At 41.1% G+C, this 21,306-nt stretch overlaps 1 protein-coding gene across 3 annotated transcripts in view; it reads right to left on the bottom strand.

Annotated features, from left to right (window-relative positions):
* Positions 1-21,048, bottom strand: part of INO80C (INO80 complex subunit C) — a 51,046-nt gene extending 29,998 nt beyond the window's left edge. The window contains exons 1-2 of one of the 3 annotated variants that reach the window (XM_020985685.2): positions 20,570-20,676; positions 17,114-17,224 (exon numbers count right to left, since the gene is read on the bottom strand). Coding sequence is in view for 1 of the 3 variants with exons in the window: in XM_020985687.2 (XP_020841346.1) it covers positions 20,757-20,900 (144 nt within the window). In the remaining 2 variants the exon portion in view is untranslated. Of the gene's footprint in view, positions 1-17,113; positions 17,225-20,569; positions 20,678-20,756 lie in introns of those variants that run through there. The other 2 variants (XM_020985687.2, XM_020985686.2) reach the window with 2 other exon arrangements.
* Positions 21,049-21,306: the final 258 nt, after the last annotated feature.

Here is a 21,306-nt window from a genome sequence, read left to right as displayed (position 1 = left end):
TTCTTCATGGGCTTCAACTATAGACAGCTCCAGGGTGTAGCTGGAGCCTTCAATATTGGAAAAAGCTGACTGTATGGTGGCTGCCAGGCCGAGACATCTAAAGGGCTTGCTGCAACAGCCACTGGAGCTTTCTGAGGGCAATCAAAAGAGATTTCTGACTTCGAAGAGCTAAGTCCTTCTATATTGGGTTCCCCAACTCCTCTTTTGCTTCTTTCCTTCCTTCTCAAAATATAAAAGCACTAAGGCACTGGACAGAAGGCAAACATACTACACAGGCTCAGTATAAGACGGGATAACCACCCCTCCCCTTCCCCATTTCTATGACATAACAACAGGATCAGCAGAGATACTGGGACAGAAAAGGCAAACCTGTAGTACAGGGTGCAGGAAAAGCAGTGGTTTGTAATCATACAACAGAGATGCTTATCTCAGCTAACAACCCCTCCCCCTATGAATCAGAGGCAGGTACAACTGATGCTGGTTATGTGGTCCAGCTGTTTGCTGCTTCTTTGGTGGGGCAGGTTATAATTGTACAAAAATACTGTTGTGCTCCACAGCTGGAAAACTTGTAAGATCATGTGAAATAAAGCCCTCTTCACCTGCAGTGTTGGAATATTGCAAGTACTGCTCAACTGTATAAATTAGCCATCTCTCTCTTATTTACCTATTCAGGACTGGTTCCAAGGAGCAAACGAGCCCCTTGTATGGGGTTCTGTTGATCTGTGATCTGCTGCATCAGCAGGAAAAAACCAGCAGACAGGCCTGGACCAGAAGAATGATAACAGCAACATCTCTGACTGATGGAACTTGACTGCAAAAGGCCAAGGTACCTCCCACTTGAGAATATACATATGAGGCACTCCTTATCTCTAGCCCTGACATACCTGACATACCCTCATACATGACCCAGCTCATTCTCCTACTAGCAGGGCCCAATACTTGACTTGCTGGCATCCACTCTTGGTTTTCAATGTAATGAACTCTTTTCTTCAGTCTGGCTCAACCTGTGAGAGAGAACACAACTTTTTCCTTATTGTACTTCTAAAAAACAAACAAACAGCACAAACCTTCACTTAGGTGTTTTTAGGGTTTTTATTACTCAGAACTAAAATTAAAACTTAGTTTACTCACTATTCTCATCACTCTCTGGATTCTACCTCCTCCACCTCCTCCCCCTGGAAAACCACCTTCCCACTCTGGAAAAACCTCATTCCCTGAAAAACCTCTCCCCACTCTCCTAAGTGGTGAATGTCTATCCAGACCAATAATTTGGGAGGGTCCCCAGACACATTTCACTTCCCTCACGGCTCAACCCACTCTCCAGACTTCCTCCAATATGCCACCTTGCACACAGTAATTGCTTAATAAATGCTTTATCTATTTACCTAAAAATAACATAGAAGGTTAAACTAACAAAGAGGAAAATATAAAAGTTTACAGAGGTCTCAGAAGTTAATCCTTGTCCTTGGTACAAAACATGCAGAGAAGTAGGCTTTAAATCAAATCTTAGTTCTGTCTCCCCCAGCCTGTGCCCCCACCCCTCCCCATCCCCCTATACCTGACTAAGGTCTTCTTCCAGCTCTTTTCTTTGGAGTCAGCCAGTCTAAGTCTGTTTGAACTGGATCTTGTCTAGCTTTATGCTTCTAGCCAAAAGATCTGCTTTGGCAAAGCTGTTAGGTGTCCTAGCCTTCCTAAAAATCTGTTTTACCTAGCTTATAGTCCTTGGTGGAAGAGCTCTAGCCTGCAGCTGACACCTCTCTCACTTTCCTATCCTCTTCTCTTACAACCTAGGGTGAGTCTCACTTACCCAGACTCTCCGAGGATCTCCTAAGGTAATGGCTAGTCCTGCCTTTTGGGATGTTGTCTCCTCTACCTGCTGCCCTAGACTGTCAATTAAGTACCCCTCCTTTCTGGAAGCCTTGTAGCCAAGCCACCATGGCCCCATCCGTCTCCTGTAAGCTTGGCAGCCCCATACTGACTTTCTTTTTCCAGTTCTCTGTGACCCTTTTCCCCATGCAAGGTTTTTCTGCTCATTGGCAGAGTTGACACAAACATCTTACGGTAAATGAACACTAGACAACTGTGCATGGTTGAAACCACTAGACTAGTTTCAGAGCATTCAGCCGTACCTGAAGACCCCTCTCTCCTACTGAGAGTGATTTACTAGATTCCAAGTGCACAGTTGCAGAAATTCCTTAAAGCTACAGTAAGTAATAACAGAAAATTCCTGACATGAATATCGGTAGGACTTGGCACCACAATCTTATGCTAGTGAATTTAAAATTTATCTGCATAAATGCTGAGTTTAGAAAACAGAATTAATGTACAGTTCCTCTTTTCTACTATAATAGTCCTTCTGGCAATACAAGGCTGGATTAACAAAATATTTTAAATATACACACACACACATATATGTTCTCAGTTGTGTTTTCTGTAAGTTGTAGCTGAGAAAAAAATTATGACATGATACAACCTTCTGGTGAAAAACTTTTCTTTAAAAAAGTTTTATTACTTGGAAATGGTTCTATTTCCCTCTGGCTCCCAAAGGTCTCTAAATGCAAAGCCCAAATTTCATTTAATTACTTAAAGAAAGTAAGTGCTGGGGTGGGGGAAAGGGGTAGGGAGAGGAGAAACTGTCTTAATGTAATAAAGTTACACTTTCAAAAAGATTATACTTTGTAGCCATTCAAATGTAAATAACATAACCAACATGTTAATGATATTAAAGTATATGAATGTATACTCTACTTTTAAGGGGGAAAAAAGAAGAATTTATTGAAGTGGCAAAAATAAAGACAATCAGTTAAAAACCTGCATTTGGATAAAATAAAACCCCTTAAAAAATACTAACTCCTCTCTAATCAAATCTAAGATAGTGGAATATACTCAATATATCCTTGTCTCCTTATATTCTCCCCCACCTACTCCCACCTGTCCAAGTCCCACTTCCACCTGCCCTATTACCACAGAGGCCAACACAGCCTCCCAGTCCTTTAGGCTCCCAATCTAGGAGTCAGCCTGGACTCCTCACTATCTCTAATCCCCCATATCCAAACTGTTGCCAAGGCCTGTCAATCTCACCTTTGCAACATCACACAAATACACCCTCTTGTCTCCTCTTACATTGTCACCACTCTGTGCAAGCCCTATCACCTCACACCTGGATTACTACAATCGCCTGTTGGTGGGTCAGCCTGCCTCAAGTCTTTCCCCACTCCACTCTACCTTCCATTCAGCCACCAAAGGGATTTTCTTAAAGTGCTGGTCCAACCATGTCATCCCCCTACTCAGTAAATTGCAGGGGCTCCAATTCATCACTAAAAGTAAACACAAACTGCTCTATCTGGCATAAATATTCATAACCCAGCCCCTCCTACTTTTCTAGTCTTCTTACTGCCCACCACATACTCTTCAATCCAGTGACTCTGGATTCCTTGTTGTCCCACAAATAAGACACTCCATCTATCAGCTCTGAGCATTTTCTCTCTGTCCCTCTTCCATCTCATTCCATCCATGGCTTTCAGGCCATTCCTAACTCCTCTTAATTTTAGTGCCCTCCCTCTCTTAATTTTTTCATATTTATTCTGTATATAGCTTGTTTGCATATATGTTTGCTTGATGTTTCCCCCACCAGACTATGAACTCTTTAAGGGCAGGGACTGCCTTTTGCTTCTTTTTTGTTAGCACAGTACCTGGCACACAATAGGTGCTTAATAAACTTTCACTGACTGATTGATTGTATTCCCATCTAATCTCCTCTTAAAATGTTACATGAAGCCTTTCCTAAAACTCCTTCCTCCCCATTTACTTTGTATATATTTTGCATTTTTTAATCTGTCCACACTCCCCTCAAAGATTATAAAGTCCTTGAAGTTAGAGACAGTTTCATTTCTGTCATAGTGCCTACAGATGCTTTAAAATACATGTTTAAACTGAGGTACCACCTCACACCTATCAGACTGGCTAATATGACCAAAAAAAAAAAAGGAAAATGATAAATACTGGAGAAGATGAGGGAAAATTGGGACACTTTGTTGGTGGAGTTGTGAACCGATCCAACCATTCTGGAGAGCAATTTAGAACTATGCCCAATGGGCTATAAAAGTGTCCATACCCTTTGATCCAGCAATACCACTATTAGGTCTGAATCCCAAAGAGATCATAAAAAAGGGGAAAGGATCCACATGTATAAAAATATGCATAGTAACTCTTTTTGTGGTGGCCAAGAACTGGAAATTGAGGGGATGCCCATTAATTGGGGAATGGTTGAACAAGTTGTGGTATATGAATGTAATGGAATACTACTGTGCTATAAGAAATGATGAGCAGGCAGATTTCAGAAAAACCTGGAAAGACATATAAACTGATGCCAAGTAAAGTGAGCAGAACCAGGAAAACACTGTACACAGTAACACGTGTGCCCCGTGATGGAAAATGCTATCCACATCCAGAGTAAGAACTATGGAGTCTGAATGCAGATCGAAGAATACTATTTTCTTGTTCTTTTTACAATTTTAAAAAATTTTTTTCCTTTTGTTTGCATTCTTCTTTCACAACATGACCAATGTGGAAATATGTTTAATATGATTGTACATGTTTAGCCTATAACAGACTGCTTGCTGTCTTGAGGAGAGGGGAGGGGATGAAGGGAGGGAAGAAAAAATTTTGGAACTCAAAATCTTATAAAAGTGAATGTTGAAAACTACCCTCACAAGTAATTAGAAAAAATAAGTTACTGTTAAGTAGGGGGAAAATGCTTGTTTCATGAACAATAATGAAATGCTTTTCAAGCCTCCTACATCACCTCGAATCTCCCTCTTGACAGGGAACCTCACTTCTTACTTTACTAAGAAAACAGATGGAATGTTCTGAACTCCCTCTCTTCCCTTAGTCTACACCTCAAAATCTCTCTATCATCCCCAATTCTCTCCTCCTTTGGTCCAGTTTCTGCCAAAGAGATAGTCCTTCTCTTTGCCCAGGCCAAACCTCCCACTTGTGCCTTTGGGACCATCCCCTCCTGCAGACTAGTCCTTTAATCATCTCTTCTCGTTCTGTCAGGAAGCAGATATAGTGGAAGAGCCCTGGCTCAGGAGTCAGAGGATCTGGGTTCAAATCCCACTTCTGACAACTGGTTATGTTACCTTGTACAAGTCACTTAACCTTTCTGGGCCTCAGTCTCCTTATCTGTAAAATGAGGGAGGTCTGACTAGATTGACTCTGAGATTCTTTCCAACTCTGGATCTATGATTCTAAAATCTAATCTTCAACTGTTTCATTCTGTGGTTTCCTTCTCTTACGACTGCAAATTTGGATTGATGTTCAAATCTTCCCATCCTTAAAAAAAACCCTCATTTTGCCCATAACCAAAGAATTTAGGTAAACTTCAATACATTCACCTCTGCCCTTTCTCCACCTCCCTTTTCTCCCTGACTTTTCTCTCCTCCCACCTTTCCCCTCTTTTTTCTCTTACCTTTCCCCACACACACATTTCTATTTCTTCCCATTTTCATCGTACTCTTTCTTCATAGGCCATAATCATGAAGCGACACATTTTGCAAATTATATACTGTAGTCACTGAATAAAGTATCATGTTCCCATTTCTGAATTTTAAAAGTTGGCGAGTTTATATTTTTCTCTAATGAAAAACTGAAATAAATTGTCATTTATTTGGATGTGCCCTATACTGATCTTATTCTGTGGTCTTTGAAAGAAAAAAAAAGATTCTCTACTCTGGTCGTCACTGGGGAAACAGAAAGGGAAGGAACGAGGAAAGGTGGCCTGGGAGGGTGACAAGGCATCATAGGGCTTATTTGTTTCCAGAGCAGAGGAGACCAGCACAAAGGTTTGCTGGAGAAGTTAACACTAAATCACAGACAACAAATAAATCATTTTGTTGTACAGAGTTTGGCTGAGATGAAAAGCTCTCATTTCCCTGGGAAGAGGCAGCCTCATGAAAGCACAATTTGTTCTCCAATGGCCCTTGAAAAAGGTTCCCAACAACAACCACAACCAAGATCGTGAAGGCCCTTAAATGCTAAACTGAGAAACTTGTATTTTATCACGTGGCAATACAGAGCCTTGAGCAGGGGAATGACATGGACATACCTGCAGTGTGAAAGACACAGAGATTTGAGGGCAGGGAGACCTATCAGGAGGCTACTGCAGTAGTCTAGCTCAGTGGTGTCAAACTCAAACAGAAATGGGAGCCTTTAAACTGTACATAAGGATCTCTGCAGGCCACATAGTGACTAGGTTTTCAAATTTAATATTATGTATGTTTTTACTATATTTTCATTTATTGTGTTAAATATTTCCCAATTATATTTTTCCACTTTAATCTAGTTGAGGCCGCAGAGGACTAGCAGAGTGTCTGACATTTCTGGTTTGAGTGAAAGGCGATAAGGGCCTACTCTAAGATGGTGGCCACGTGAGTGCCCATTTCTAAACAAGACTCCCATCAAATACTCTGAACAAATCATTTCCACATTTACATCTCAGAGACCTGGCACAGAGCCGTCAGGCCTCATGTGCTTCAGGCCTTGCTCTAAGACTGGAGGAGCTCATTTTAATGTCAGTGTTGAACTAGCGTTATGTGGGTCTTTGGGTAGCAGTTATGAATCAGCCCAGAATGGAGGTAAGAGATGTTAAAAAAGCAGATATGGCAAAACTTGGCAAGTGACTGGTTATGCGGAGTGAGAGTGAACAGTCCAGAATGACACAAAGGTTGCAAATTTAGGTGACTGGCATAACTGTAGCACTCTAAAAATAAAAAGATTGGGGGCAGTTGGGTGGCGCAGTAGATAAAGCTCTGGCCTTGGAGTCAGAAGAACCTGAGTTCAAATCCGGCCTCACACACTTAAAACTTAACTAGCTGTGTGACTTTGGGCAAGTCACTTAACCCAGATTACCTCACCAAAAATAAATAAATAAACAAACAAACAGATAAATAAATAAATAAATAAAATAAAAATGGAAAGATGGTGAGAAAGGTTGGGCTAAAGGAGAAAGGCTGATTACACATTATTTCCTCTCATGATCTCTATAATCTGGCCACACCAGCCTATGTGCTGTTTCCCATACACAAAATTCCAAGCTATCTCTGATGTCTGCAATGCTCCCTCTCCTTCTCTGGCCTCTTACAGCCCCTAGTTTTCTTAAAAGGATCAGTTCAATTGCTTACTCCTTCAAAATGGAAGAAGGAAGGAAATGAATATTTATTAAGCATTTACTCATTTATTAAGCATTTACTCTGTGCTAGGCATGCTACTAAACACTTTCCAAACACCTCATTTGATCCTCACCTTCGGAGATAGATGTTATTATTATCTCCATTTCACATCTGAGGAAATTAAGCAGACAGAGGTTAAAAGACCCAGGGTCACACAATTAGTCAGAGACTGAGGTCAAATTTGAACTCAGTTCCTTCTGATTCTAAGCCCAGTGCTCTAACCAGGATACTACCTGTTGTTCAGTCACATTCAACTCTTTCTGACCCTGTAGACAATACTGTCTGCGGGGTTTTCTTGGCAAAGATACTGGAGTGGTTTGCCATTTCCTTCTCCAGTGGATTAAAGTAAACAGAGGTTAAGTGACTTGCCCAGGCTCACATAGCTAGTAAGTGCCTGAAGATGATTTGAACTTGGGTCTTCCTGACTCCAGGCCCAGCATTCTATCCACTGAGCCACCTAGCTGCCTTTAAAGGGCCTTCAAAAAGATTTTCTAGATCTCATAAATTGTTAGTATCCTCCCCTGCAAAGTCATTTTGGATTCACTGTACACATAGCCTATGTACAAGAGTGAATGTTACCCCCCAAGCACCAGAAAAGCCTAAGTTCCTTGAGGGCAGGGACTGATGATGTAGACCACTTTTATATCTGTTATCATAGCTGAGAGCCGGGCACATAAATGTTTAAAAAGTGTTTTCTGACCAAAATCCAGTGTAAGTCTATTCACACTCACACTCTGTCTGCTCTGGCTTTGCATTACCCAGTCCCTTGCTCCTCAAACCCCAAGGTATAAGAAAAAGGCAGGGTGTCGGGGCAGAAGCATAGAAAATTAGAGAGAGAAGTTGGCAGGCCAAACAAAAATGCAAGAGAGAAAAACAGAACGTCTTTCTTACCATACCGGCTTCCCCTTTAGGAGTCACACATATTCAAAAATAATCCACATTTATTCATAGACAGTCATCGTTGCTTTCTTTGCCTAAGCTATGAAGTGTTAGTCACTTTGAAACATCCTGACTGTTAGACAACCATGTCTGCAGTAAGGAACCTTTTTCAGAAGATGCCAGGGCCTTCCTGACTTCTAGAAGTAAACACATAAAAGGCAGGATATTTTGGGGAGTTATCAATGAGGCAGGGGTACTCGGGGCTCATTTTCTGTAGAGGTAGCTTTTTTCCCCTCCCCTCACTGAGGCCTTGCAGAGCTGCTCTCCCCATCTGCTCAAGAAGCTGCTGCCCATTTCTAATCAAGATTCTTCCAGGGCTTCCAAATTCTAAAATACTCTGAACAAACCATTTAGATGTTTACATCTCAGAGACTTGGCCCAGAGCCCACAGGCCTCACTTCATGTGCCTCTGCCTTGTGCAACCTAAGACTGGAGGCACTTCTAATGTCAGTATTGGATTAGGGTCATGAGCGTCTTTGGGTAGCAGATGCAGTTTCTGAGCCCAGATGACTCTGAGGGCCACTACTTTATGTTGCAGTCAACTGAAACTTAGCGCTTGTTTCACTTTAACCATTTAGCAAACACTTACAGACTTGTCTCAACAACTTTTAGGTTCTCTAGGAAACAAAATGGATACCCTGCTTTTAGTCATTTTGCTCATTTTGCTCATACTCAACATGGCCTGTCCTTAGGCAAAACTGTGAAACAGGCAAAATCTACCCCCTGGCGCTTCATCCTCCTCTGTTCATTATCATACTTGGGCAGTTTCTTTATGCTGTCCCTGAATGACCAGGGACTCTCTGAGCAGTTCCTTTCCAGGGCTTTAGTCCTTGGCCCATGTTTCAACCTTCCCTGACCTTTACACCAAAATTTTCTAACAGAAGTCCATCAATTTTGAGCTCTGGTCTCTACTAGATGACACTAATTAGTGAACTTGGGATTAAAACATTTCAATGTGAAATTCTACAACTGTTTAACTGAAAACACTTTGATAGCAGTCTTACATATAAACCATACACAGGAACACTTTGTGAAGATCATGCTCATTTAGTGGCCAGCTTTCTCTAAGTCGAGGAACTTATATGGCAACCACATTCATTAGGATTTCTTAAGAGAAAAAAAGTTAAGGGAAAACTATCATATAGTGAGAGAAATTATTATTTCTCTCATATTAATAACCAATTATTGAATTAGAACTAAGGTTTTTTCTTTTCCTATTTTCTCATTGGTACTAGGTCAAATCAGCCTCTGAAGAATAGAGCTGATAATGAGATTGGATTTAACATTCTCCTCAATCTAGTTCGGACCCCACCCAACTGGGGAAGCCCACAGTGTTCTACTCAGGGGTGAAGGGGTGGGGTGGGGGTGGGGTACAGATCCTTTGTCTAGATTGCCCCAGGCTGGGGGTGGTCTGGGTAGAGATAAGTAAGAGTCACATCCCCACAGCCCCTCATTAGAATAAGTCCACCTCTCATTTTAATATTCATTCTTATTAATTGTTAACCAATTAGAGTTGATTGCCACCTGTTGGGAACACCTACTCTTCCTAAGGCACGTAAGCATCACTAGGCCACTATGATAGGTCTTTGGTTTACAAGAGATGGCCAAATGACCATCCTTTTATTAATTATTCACTAGTCATAATTAACAAAATGATTAATTGCCCCAACATTAGATCTCTCGAACTTTTTATACATCACATATAGTAAATGTAATTTCTAAACTTTATTACTAGAAATGGAGATATAAGGAAAGACTATTAGAGCAGTTCAGAATTGGAACAGGTTGCCTCAGGAGGCTGGGAGTTTCCTCTCACAGGAGGCAATAGAACAAAGGCTGAATGAATATTTGCAGGGGATATTACAGAGAAGATTCTTCTTCAGGTACTGGTTGCACAAGATGATCTCTGACATCTCTTCCAACTCTGAGAATCTGGGATTCTGTGAAACACATTACAGTAAAACCTTAGTGGTCTAACACTCTTAAGGAATGAATTTCCCAGATAGCTGAGGGTTAACGCTAGGTGTTTGATCTGTGTTATTTAAAAAAAAAAAACTTGTAGTGAAATTCTTTCTAAAATGTATTGTTTTCCTGACTTCTCAAATAAAGTAAGTATTCTAAACATAACTGACCATTTTAAAATTCCTAATCCTTAGAGTGATCAAAAATAGAAGCTGCTTCATAAATATAAATATGAGAAAGGGAATTCCCTATCACTGAAAGTGTTGCTCACAAAGAGATTGGACAACCATTCTTAGTCATGGATATTACAAGCAGATATCTGTATGGATTCAGGCATGGATTAAATTAGATGATTTCTAGCAAACCTTCTAACTGTAAGATTCTATGATCTTAGGGCTATAAGGCCCAGAGGAACCTATAAGTGAGACTTCCAGGTGACATTTCCTGAATGTGTAGTGCAATGGAAAGATAACAGGATTTGGAGCCTGAAGACCTGGGTTCAAATCCTGACTAACTCACTTATTACCTGTGTGATCTCAGGTAAATCACTTAATCTCTGTGGGCTTCAATTTCCTCAGCTGAAAAATGAGAAGTCAGGCCACATGACCTCCAAAATCCTTTTCAGCTCTAAATCTATAATCCTATGATCCTTCCCTAAACACATGTTTAGGCTCCTATGTGTACCTAGATGTCTATTCTGGCTCCCTCTCAAACAAGATCCTCCTGATTAGCACTTCTCCCTCCCCACAACCATATCCTTGCCTCTAACATGAGATCTCAGGATTTACTGATGGAAGGGACCTCAGACATAATCTAGTAGAACCCTCTCATCTTACAGATCAGGAAACCAAGGCCCAGTGAAGTACAGTAACTTAAGTGACAAGCCAAAATATCACATACGCAGTAAGTAGCATTGTATCATAGGATATGATTTAGAGTTAGAAGGGACCTTAGAGGTCATCTAGTCCAACTCCTCCCTTCAATTTTACACATGAAGAACCCGAGGTGCAAAGAGGTTAAAGGTTAGGTGGCTTGCCCAAGATCATGCTGGTAGGAATAGTAGAATATGAACCCATGTCTTATGACTTCAAAGCTGATGCCCTTTCCACTGCATCACACTAATTACTACTGACTCTATTCCGCTTTTCAACTCACTACATCCTTTAACTTCAGTATGAATACAATCCCCTGTACAAATTCCTTATATTTCTCTAATTTACCCTTACTTTAAAATTTCTCCCTCCCCCACTTTCTGTTGAATCTCAAATCCACTAAAGACAAACGTTTATTACTAAACATACTGATCATCTTTTCCTGACGTCTATTTGTTTTCATAGAAACCTGACTCTCCCTAGAGGACACCCCATCCAACCTGTTCCACAGAAGCCTCGAATATCCCACTGCTACTTCTGAACCAATTCACCAAATAGCAAATATTAAGGGCCTACAATGTACAAAGCAATGTGATGAGACATCAGGTGTACAAAAACTAAAAATGACATGGTGCCTTCCTTCAAAGAACTTGTTATCTATCTACTAAGGAGACAAAACCCAGAGGTAACCAAATAACAACACAACATGTTTAAGTAGATGGGAAAGTGGCTACATGCACAGTATTTTTCACATCCACTCTTTCCACAGAAGGAGACCCCCAAAGAAGTCGGAAGACTCCCAAAGCTCCAATATCTACTATGAGACCACTTACTAGCTATAAGACTGATTTTCCTAAAGGGCTGATCATCAAATCAGCCTCCCTCCCGCAACAACCCCAGGAGCTCCCCATTTAGATCTCTTCACAACTTGTTTCCTTCCTGTGTTTCTAGTATTATCCTTGATTCCCCTCCTCAAACTCTACACTCCAGCCCCCCCCCAAACACACATACCACCCCCCCTCCTGCCTCATTCCTTTGCACTGGCTGCTGCCCACACCTGGAACACACCCAGGTCCTCCTCATCTCTGCTTCTCAGAATCCCTGGTGTCCTTTGATGCTCTGCTCAAGTGTCCCTGCTCACGTTTCAAAGCCTTTCCTGCTCCTCGCAACTAGTGCCCTCCTTCCCCAGACCAACACGTATTAACTTTGTGAATGTACATATATGTATGTGTATGTATCTATGTGTGCATGTGCTGTCTCCTCCATTAGAATATAAGCTCCTTCCTCAAGGGCACAGACTTCACTTTGTCTTTGTATCCCTAGCCACTAGTGCAATGTTTGGCACATAAAAATGACTTAACAAATGCTTATTGATAGACAAGTCATTTAGCCCCTTTGAGCCTTAGATTCACCTGCAAAATGGAGTTAATAACAAGCTACTTCGTTCATAAGGTTGCTGTGAAAAAAAAAACACTCCAAAGTCTCCAAAGCACTGCTTAAATGTGAGTTATTAGTATCAAGTCCATACCCAACATCCTAGCCCAGGCTCTCATTACCAGCTCCCCAACAGTCTCCTAATAGTTCTTCCCATCTTTGCTTCAATAATCATGTTTTATCACCACCCTAATACCCAGGTTTCTCAACTCCTTTTATATCCATCTCTTCTTTATTTATATGACCTTCCCCCCAAATAGTCACATCCTAGACTTTATCATCCATAGAAACTGCTCAACCTACAAGATGTCAAACTTAGAAGTCTCTTCTCCGACCACAATCTCCTGTTGTTCTACCTTTCTAGATCCTAATAACTTCTTAATACTAATACATGCAAATGCATAAGAGAGGGGGAGAAGAAATTATTAATGGGGAAAGTGAGTACGGTAGCATTTAAGTTGGGCTTGAGAAGATGGGTGAGGAGTTTATAGAGGATCATAGGATGTTTTTAAAACATGAATACTGAAGTCAACTAGGGATGATGCCAGGAAACAGGAAAGATAGGAAGACAATCAATCAAGTGATGAAGTCTTTGCAAAAAGGTTAAAAAGTATCCTACAGCAGTCAGTGTTTCCTATTTTTTGAGGGCTCTTTTTATAATAAAAAAAATTTGTTGGATTCCAAATGTATTAGTATCCAATAACTGAAAAAAAAAACCCAAACACCTTGTAGTAGGAATATGTAAGTAGCTACATGATCCTTTGATGTTTCTTAAACTCCTTTTGTCACTTGGAATCCATCTTGTAATTCAGACTTGTGACAGTTTTAATTTGCTGTAGAACTTTACTAGTCAGCTTGCTCAAATATCCTATGCCTTGGCCTCCCTTGACCGTGTATTCTAATAAACTACCATCCCTTGCCCTGTTCCTTGGCATAAGGCCATCACTGGCAAAATGGTTTGAAGTTAGAACATTGTGTGGTCCTTCTTCAATCCTGCATTTAGAGATAAGCTCTATCACTACTCAGAAGCTCGGAAGGAAATGTCCTCTCCTCAGTCAGAAATGAGGGGAAAATGCCTTATTTCTGTTCAGATGGTCAGGGAAATGCCATAAAAAATCCCTATAAAAACCCTACTCAAATCCCTAGTCAGTGCTGTAATCACTGACAACCTTGGACTACTCCTGGCCAGCGCCTGGATATCCACTCCCCCATCCCACAAGGATGTTCCAGTCCCTGGTACAGGACTGCCCTGGGCTGTGCCCCACTCTCCTTCCCTTTTTAAATACCATTAAGCCACTTGCCTCTAGACCATTGCAGCCTACCACCCGACCTACAGTGCTAATAATAAAGCTTCATGCAAGGATTCCTAAAGTTGTCCTTTCCTAACAGAATCCAACTGAACTAGGTGGATGGGTAACAAGCCAAGTCTGAACCGCAGGGATCTTTCATGAGCTGCTGACCAAAGTGGAGATTAGGTGCTTCATCAATAGAAGGAATCCCTCACCCATACCTCTCTCTTAGCTCACAAATCATTGTCCAAACCTGGGACAACTCAGCCAGTCAGACACATGGATATTCTCACAGGCAGCCACACAGACATGCTGATAAGCATGACCTGTGAGCTGAGGGAACTGGTATTTCAACAGGAAGGTCTCCTTTCTCCCTTTAGATCCGTGAGTTGCTGATCAAGGTTGGGACTACGATCGTCTGCAGTCATACCGATATCCAGATGAGCGTGGTATTTAGGATTCTAATTCAAAGGCTGAGGGTGTTAATCCTGTGCCTCAAAGACAAGGAGCTCATTCCTTCCTTTTAGATCCATGAGTACTGACCAAGGCTATGACTAGGGCCTTTGTCAGGGCTCTCTACCTGACCTCTTAGATCCATAAGCCACTGAGTAGTGGCAGGGCTCCGAGTCAACTGTGTCTCAGTAGTAGAGAACTCCTACTCAATTGTGTCAAGGAATGGCTAGAAAGACATACCTCATAACAAAAGGCTACAATGAATTAAGGAACACTTTTAAGAGGTCTGTGATTGATAAGTAAACAAGTTTGACACCTTATGAAACCCAACAATAAACAACTCAGATGACCTATTCCAGAAGGAGCAGCAGTAAAGGTCATATTTCATTCTGAAAGGCCAGAAAAAAATGTTTCCTACTTGGTATAAATAAATGACTGTATTCATGCTGTATATTTTGCTGATGCTAAAGATCAAAACTTGGTGAGCATAGAGACCACTTCAAATAACTCTGTTCTTTTGAGGGTTCAGAGCTTGGGAACCACTGTACTAGAGGTCAGTAGATAGTAGTCACAAAGATTAGAAATGGATTTACGTGAAAATAGCAGCAACTTCAAAGAAAAAGAACCACCACCCTATTTTCTCTACTTCTCTTTATTTGAAATCTATGTTGTCTATTTATACCACTATCCCCAAATAATGAATTTTACTGTCTATCACTCCCTCTGGACTTTTTTTTTAGAGAGTATGGTAAAAACACTGTTCCTGGAGTCATATAACAAGCTCTAATTTTGCTTAGTGATCTCATCAGCTCCCAAAGATTCAATGATCCTTTCTAGGCCAATGATGGTCAGAGATATTTGTCCAGCCCAAAACATCTTTCCTGATTGCCATCTGTAGCTGCCTAGAGAACATCTTAAACTGGATATTTCATAGACATCTTAAACCCTACATGTCCAAAACTGAACTCATTATCTTTCCTTCCTAACCCTCCCATCTTCCTAACTCCCTTATTACTGTCAAGGTTAACACCAACCTTCTTGTCACTCAGGCTTACAACCTAGGTGTCATCCGGATTCAACACTTCACTCTCTCCCACCTCCCAGATCCAATCATTTGCCAAGTCCTATCATTCCTCTCTTTATAACTCTTGGATATGTCACATTTATTTCCTCTGACACTGCCACCACCCTGGTTCAGGCCGTCATCATCTCAGCCTTGGACATCAGCAGGAGCTTTCTGGTTGGTCTCTCTTCACTCCACACATCCTCCTCTCAGCTGTCAAAATAAGCTTCCTACAAAACATGTCTGACCATGTCACTCACTGATTCGATAAATTCCAGGGGCTCTTAATTACCACCAGGATCAAATGTAAAATCTCTGTTTAGCTCTTATAGTCTTGGTCACCTAACCCTTCTTGCACCTTGCTTCCCTCAGTGAACTCTGTGGCCCAATGATGCTGTCCTCCTTGCTGTTCCCTTGGGCATCTTCGCTGGCTGTACCCCATGCCTGGGACTCCTCTCTCAGATCCCAGCTACTCCTCCTGGCTTCTTTCAAGTCTCAACTAAAACCCCACCATCTTTAAAAAGCCTTTCCTGGGCCTCCTTTATTTTGGAGAATATCTCCAATTCATCCTAGATATATCTTGTTTGCATATTGTCTTTTCCTTATGGCTGTGAGCTTCTTGAGAGTAGAGACTGTTTCTTCCTTTCTTTGTATCCTCTGCCTTTAGCACAGTGCCTAGCACATAGCACTTACTTAATAAATGCTAGCTGACTTGACTCTTTCACAAGCTATATGGCCATGAGCAAGCCACTTAACCTTGCAGAATCTCAGTTTCATCATTTGTAAAATTGGGGATAATACTTCCACTCCCTACAGAGCTCTTGCAAAGTGCTTTGTAATTCTTACATGCACCATGTAAATATGTTATTTTCTTCCCCATCTTTAGAATAAGGTTCATTTTTCCTTTCTACCCCTCAACACTCTTCACTTTCCCAAATTTTACTGACCACTGTTTCCACTTGACATCAAGTATAAAGCAACAAGACCACACCTACAATTGCCCTGAACTAGTTTCCAACCTTTTAATTTCCCAATTGGATTCTTCCTGTTTTCTTATTTCTTCTTTTCTAGCCTATCTGAGTACACAGACCTCATTAAATGACTCTTTGATATCCGGAATAGTGCCTAGTAGCATGTTGGAGTCAAAAAAGAACAGTGAAGACTTTTTGATTCTACAGAATTGGAATGGAATGATAAAGACTGAGAGAAAGAAATGCAGGAATGCTTAGGAAGTTAGGTTAGAAAGGGTCATTTCAAGGAACTTCTGCCTTGTTTTCCAGAACAGCATGTGCCAGACACCTGCAGATAATCCAAAACAGGAAGCTATGATGGACAGCTACTTGAGCCAGGAGAAAAAGGTTAACAGACAAACTTTTCCTAATATGAGAGTAGTTTCTCTTTCTCCCAGGATACTAGAGAGGAAATTCTATTACACCTTCTCCAAATCCCAATACAGCCCATTTTTTTTTATTTGTTCACTTCAGATGTCCATACATCTGGCCAGTCCTCCCTACAGCATGCGCCTGTCCTGAAAATTTCACTGAAGTTATTGAAGTACATACAAGGTTCCACCTTTGCCTGGCTATAAGGTCACTATGCTACTCACTAATCTTTCCAAGCTTCATCGAATTGCAATTTCTAACAGTATTTATTACAAAAGTCCTTCAGCACAATGAAGGAATCTGTATATACTCTTAAGTTTGTTATAATGGGATTTGATCTATATTACTTTTAAGTCAAAACTATGAATCATTCATTTACTCAACAAATATTCATGAAACATATATGCTTAGTTAGTACTCTGGCAGGTACATATTACTACACTAGATAGCACACAAGAAGCAGTAACCATAGAAAGATATCATCACTCACTATAAACACCAGATTTGGTCCTACAGGGCAGTTCAGTTCAGTTACAGTCCGACATGGTCAACTGGACAAACATAAATGTGTTTGTCTCTTATACCCAGTTCAGAGCGATACCTTAAACATAGAAAGGATGAAAAGAATAAGGAGAAGTTAGTGAAATTGGTTCTGGTAAAGTTACCAGAGTTAATCCAGAAAAGATTTCATTATATGGACCTGCCAACTTTTTCAGCCTTATTTTGAATTATTTTCCCATATAAACCCCTTCTTCTTGCTTCTGGAGACTTGGAAATCCTTTCTCCCACCATCTTTGCCCATGAGAATCACACCTATTTTTCAAGACCTACTCCAAAACTACACCTTCTGTCTTCCCCGGTTTCTTTCAAGTTCCAGCTAAAATTCCACTTTCTGGGACAGACTTTCTGGATCCTCCTTCATGCTAGTGCTTTTCCTCTACTGACAATCTCCAATTGATCTTAGGCATATCTCATTTGTACATAGTTGTTTTCATGTCACCTCCCCCAGTAACCTGTGAGCTCCTTGGGATTAGGAATTGTCTTTTACCTTTCTTTGTATCCACAGCCCTGAGCACAGTGTCTGGCACACTGTGGGGTGCTTAAGCTGGTGCTTAATAAATGCTTGTTAACTCACAAAAACACTTTCTGACTGACAAATCCAACTTCCTCCAAAGTCTACCAATCGCTCCAACCAGAAATGTTTTCTCCCACCTGTAAATTCTCATGGAATTCAATACTTGCCTGTACCACTCATATGGCATTTAATATACATTGTCTAATATTGTAGTCATCCTCATAAATATCTTTATCTCCTCCCCTACTAGATTGAAAGCTCATGGATGACAATGACCATAGCTCACGGATTTTTAATATCTCCTGCAGTACTCAGAACAGTAGCCTGTACATAAGAGATGCTCAATAAATATTTGTTGGATGAATGAATGACTCAACCTGTGATAAACCAATCTGTAAGTAAGCATTATGTAGTGGAAAGGGTGTTAGAATAGATGCAAAAAGAAAGAAAATACCACCACAATTCCCAAATTAAAAAATACAAAGGGAGCAAATTCAGAAGGAAATATGAGGGTCATTTCATAACTACCACTTAAAATGCAATATACACTTAAAAAACCCCAAAGTATGAAACTGAAATTCACTATTTTTATACTGAAATGTCCATGTTTGCTGATAATTACTAAGTTCATAAGAATTTATTTTAATTTAAAAAAAGAACATTAGGCCTAAGATCTGGGGAGAACCAGATTTGGATCCCACCTGACACTAGCTATGTAACAATAACCAAGTCACTTAACCTCTCTGAGCCTCAGTTTGCTTCTCTTTGAAATGAGAATAATAACCTCAGTACCTAAATCAGAGGCTTCCTGTGAGGATCAAATGGGATAATTACATAAGTGCTTTGCAGATCTTAATTTATAGATAATTTAAATAAATACATAAGTGCCAGCTATTACTAGTACATGTTAAGAAGGTAAGGAAGGAAGAAACATATGCACTGGTGCCTTACAAAGGCATGAGGAGGGAAGAACGGCTACACTGCATCATATCACATAATAAAGTATCATGTGATGGTCCTTTAAGGGAAGTTTGTTGCAGTGGGAAGAGTGATGAATTTGTAGTCACAGGACCTAAATATAATCTTCCTGGGCCTCAATTTCCTTATCTGTAAAATTCAGGGTTTATGTTAGATGGCTCTCTGACATTGCTTCTAGCACTAAATCTTCACTGTGACCTCGGGTAAATGGTTTAATCTCTTTGGGCCTTAATTTCCTCATGTGTCAGAAAAGGAAATTGGACTAGATGACTTCTAAGATAACTTCCAACTTTAAAACTACAATCATATGTAGCTTTAATAATAAATCCCATTGGACCTATCCAAAAAGAATCTTCCTTCTTCTAAATTCCACACAGGAGAACCAATGAACTACAAAATACTAGGAGTGACTACTGTTATATCTACAGCATTATATTAGGCACTTAATAAATAGACACCAAGAAGTTTAAATCAGGGTCTTGAACTTGTAGGAGATGTCAATTTACTTATGAGGATAACACACACAACAAGGAAAAGTTAAACAGAAGGAGACTGATGATCTAATAATAGTGTTAAGTTGGTAAAAACCTGGATTTGTGAGTAGCAGAGGAATGAAAAAAAAGTCAGACATGAGTCTCTTGAAACAAAAATGAGCAGAATTTGGTGGACTGGATATGAAATAGATGAATCAAAGAAGATCCCAGTTTTTATCAAGAGTGATTTTTAAAAAAGGATTGGTGGTACCATTAACAGAGGATGGGAATCAGGAGAAAGCTAGTTGGTAAGGAGGAGTGGGGAGGAAAGAGGAATTCAGTTTTGCATAACTGAGTGTGAGGCACCAGCAGGGCTTTTAAGTAGAAATACATATTAAACAGTGGATTCTGTGGCATTCAATAAACATTTTTCAACAAATGTCCAGTGTAACTTGGAGGTTTCCTAGGTGGGAAAGAATGGCACTCCCTACTTCACTCATGGTAGAAACTTTGGGATCATCTTTGACTCATTATTTCTTTCATAACAAGTCCACCAAATTCTGCTCAATTTTCTTTCAAAAGACTCTCATATCTGACCCTTCCTTTCCATTCCACTTGCTATCTCACAAATCTAGGTTTTTATTATCTTAACATTTTTTATTATTATTGGATGAGTTTAAAAGCTGGAACAGGTAAGGTAAAATAACAATATTTAAAATGTTTATTTAATTCTACAGAAGCCTTCCCTAACTCCTCTTGATTCCAGTGCTTTCTCTCTTTTTAATTATTATTTATCCTCTACATGGCTTGCTTTGTGGATATACAAATATATACAGTCAGGAGTAGATGTATGTATTTGCATATTGCCTCTCTCATTAGATCATAAGCTCCTTGAGGGCAAGGACTATCTTTTGACTCTTTTTGTAACATCAGGCTTAACACAGCGCCTGGCACATAATAGGCGCTTAATAAATTTTTATTGAATTGACATTCCCTTCTCACAGTTAAAAAAGTCTTTACTCTCCTCCAAGTGAGCTCCATCTTATAGGTGAAAAGGCGGCTTCATTTGATGTCAGTAGACCTGGATTCAAGCATTGGTTCTGCATCACTTACCACCTGTGGGAACTCAGCTCGTCCCTCAACCTTTCGTGGCTTCAGTTTCCTTATCTGTAAACTAAGTGAGATGGCCTAACCAGCCTCCAAGATGCCTTCTAGCTCTAAATCGAGGCTCCCCTAGAAGCTCAGAAGGATTAAGTGATTTGGCCAGGGTCACACAAGTAAAAGAGCTGAGCCCAGGACTCCCCAAATCAATCCTGCTAACTGGGGACCAAGAGAAATGCCTTCCTTCCCCCCCAATGCCCAGCTGCATCACCTGCCCTAGAGGACACCCAAGGTCAAAGTAAAAGAACTACCTATTTACCTATTTGGCTCGGGATTTGCTGGATGGAGGGGGCAAAAAGCGAACTCCCCTAGCAAGCAGAGCCCCATCCCCCTTTAACACGCTGTCTCACTTCGCGCGCACATGCGTAGAACGCCGCTCCAGGAAAGACTCCCCCACCCTCTCCGCCTTCACTTCACGCATGCGCGGAGCTCCGCGGAGCCGGTACCTGCGCGAAACTGGCGGCCCCCACTTTCTTCTTCTTGCTGCTGCCGTAGCCGCCGCCGCTGCCGTTGTTCGCAGGGCTAGCCGGCCTTTTCTTGCTGTTTCTCGCGGCGGCCGTAGCAGCCACAATAGGGAGTTGCGCAGCCATCGCTCCCCTGCCCACGACCCCTCCCCTCCTCCTCTTCCCACTCGCCCCCTCCTCCGGCTCTCGGACGTGCGAGGCCGCTTCCGCCTTGCCGGGAAAAACCCGGGCTGGATTAGGAACTTGCTCGCGTAGCCCTTGTGGCCGCCGCCAAAACCCGGAGGGCCGGATGAGCTCGGGCCGCGGACTGAGCGAGCCGGGACTTTGGGGCCAGCGGCTTAGCGTAGAGCCTGGTGCACACTGGAGTAGGCGCGTAATTAGTGCTGCCTCTTTGCAAGCCATTGCCATTACCTTTCCTTGTAAGGCCGTGGGCGAATCTGCTTAAAAACCAGGAGGAATTTGTAGGGGGTTTTAAAAAAAGCTTTTTTTTCCTAAACAAAACGTATAAACCTGTTTTTTTCCCTACATGCTA

This window comes from Phascolarctos cinereus, unplaced genomic scaffold (assembly GCF_003287225.1).
Source record: "Phascolarctos cinereus isolate Bilbo 61053 unplaced genomic scaffold, phaCin_HiC Scaffold_4;HRSCAF=312, whole genome shotgun sequence".
Classification (NCBI taxonomy): domain Eukaryota; kingdom Metazoa; phylum Chordata; class Mammalia; order Diprotodontia; family Phascolarctidae; genus Phascolarctos; species Phascolarctos cinereus.
Note: the sequence above shows the minus strand (reverse complement) of the source record. Positions and strands in the feature narration are given on the sequence as shown.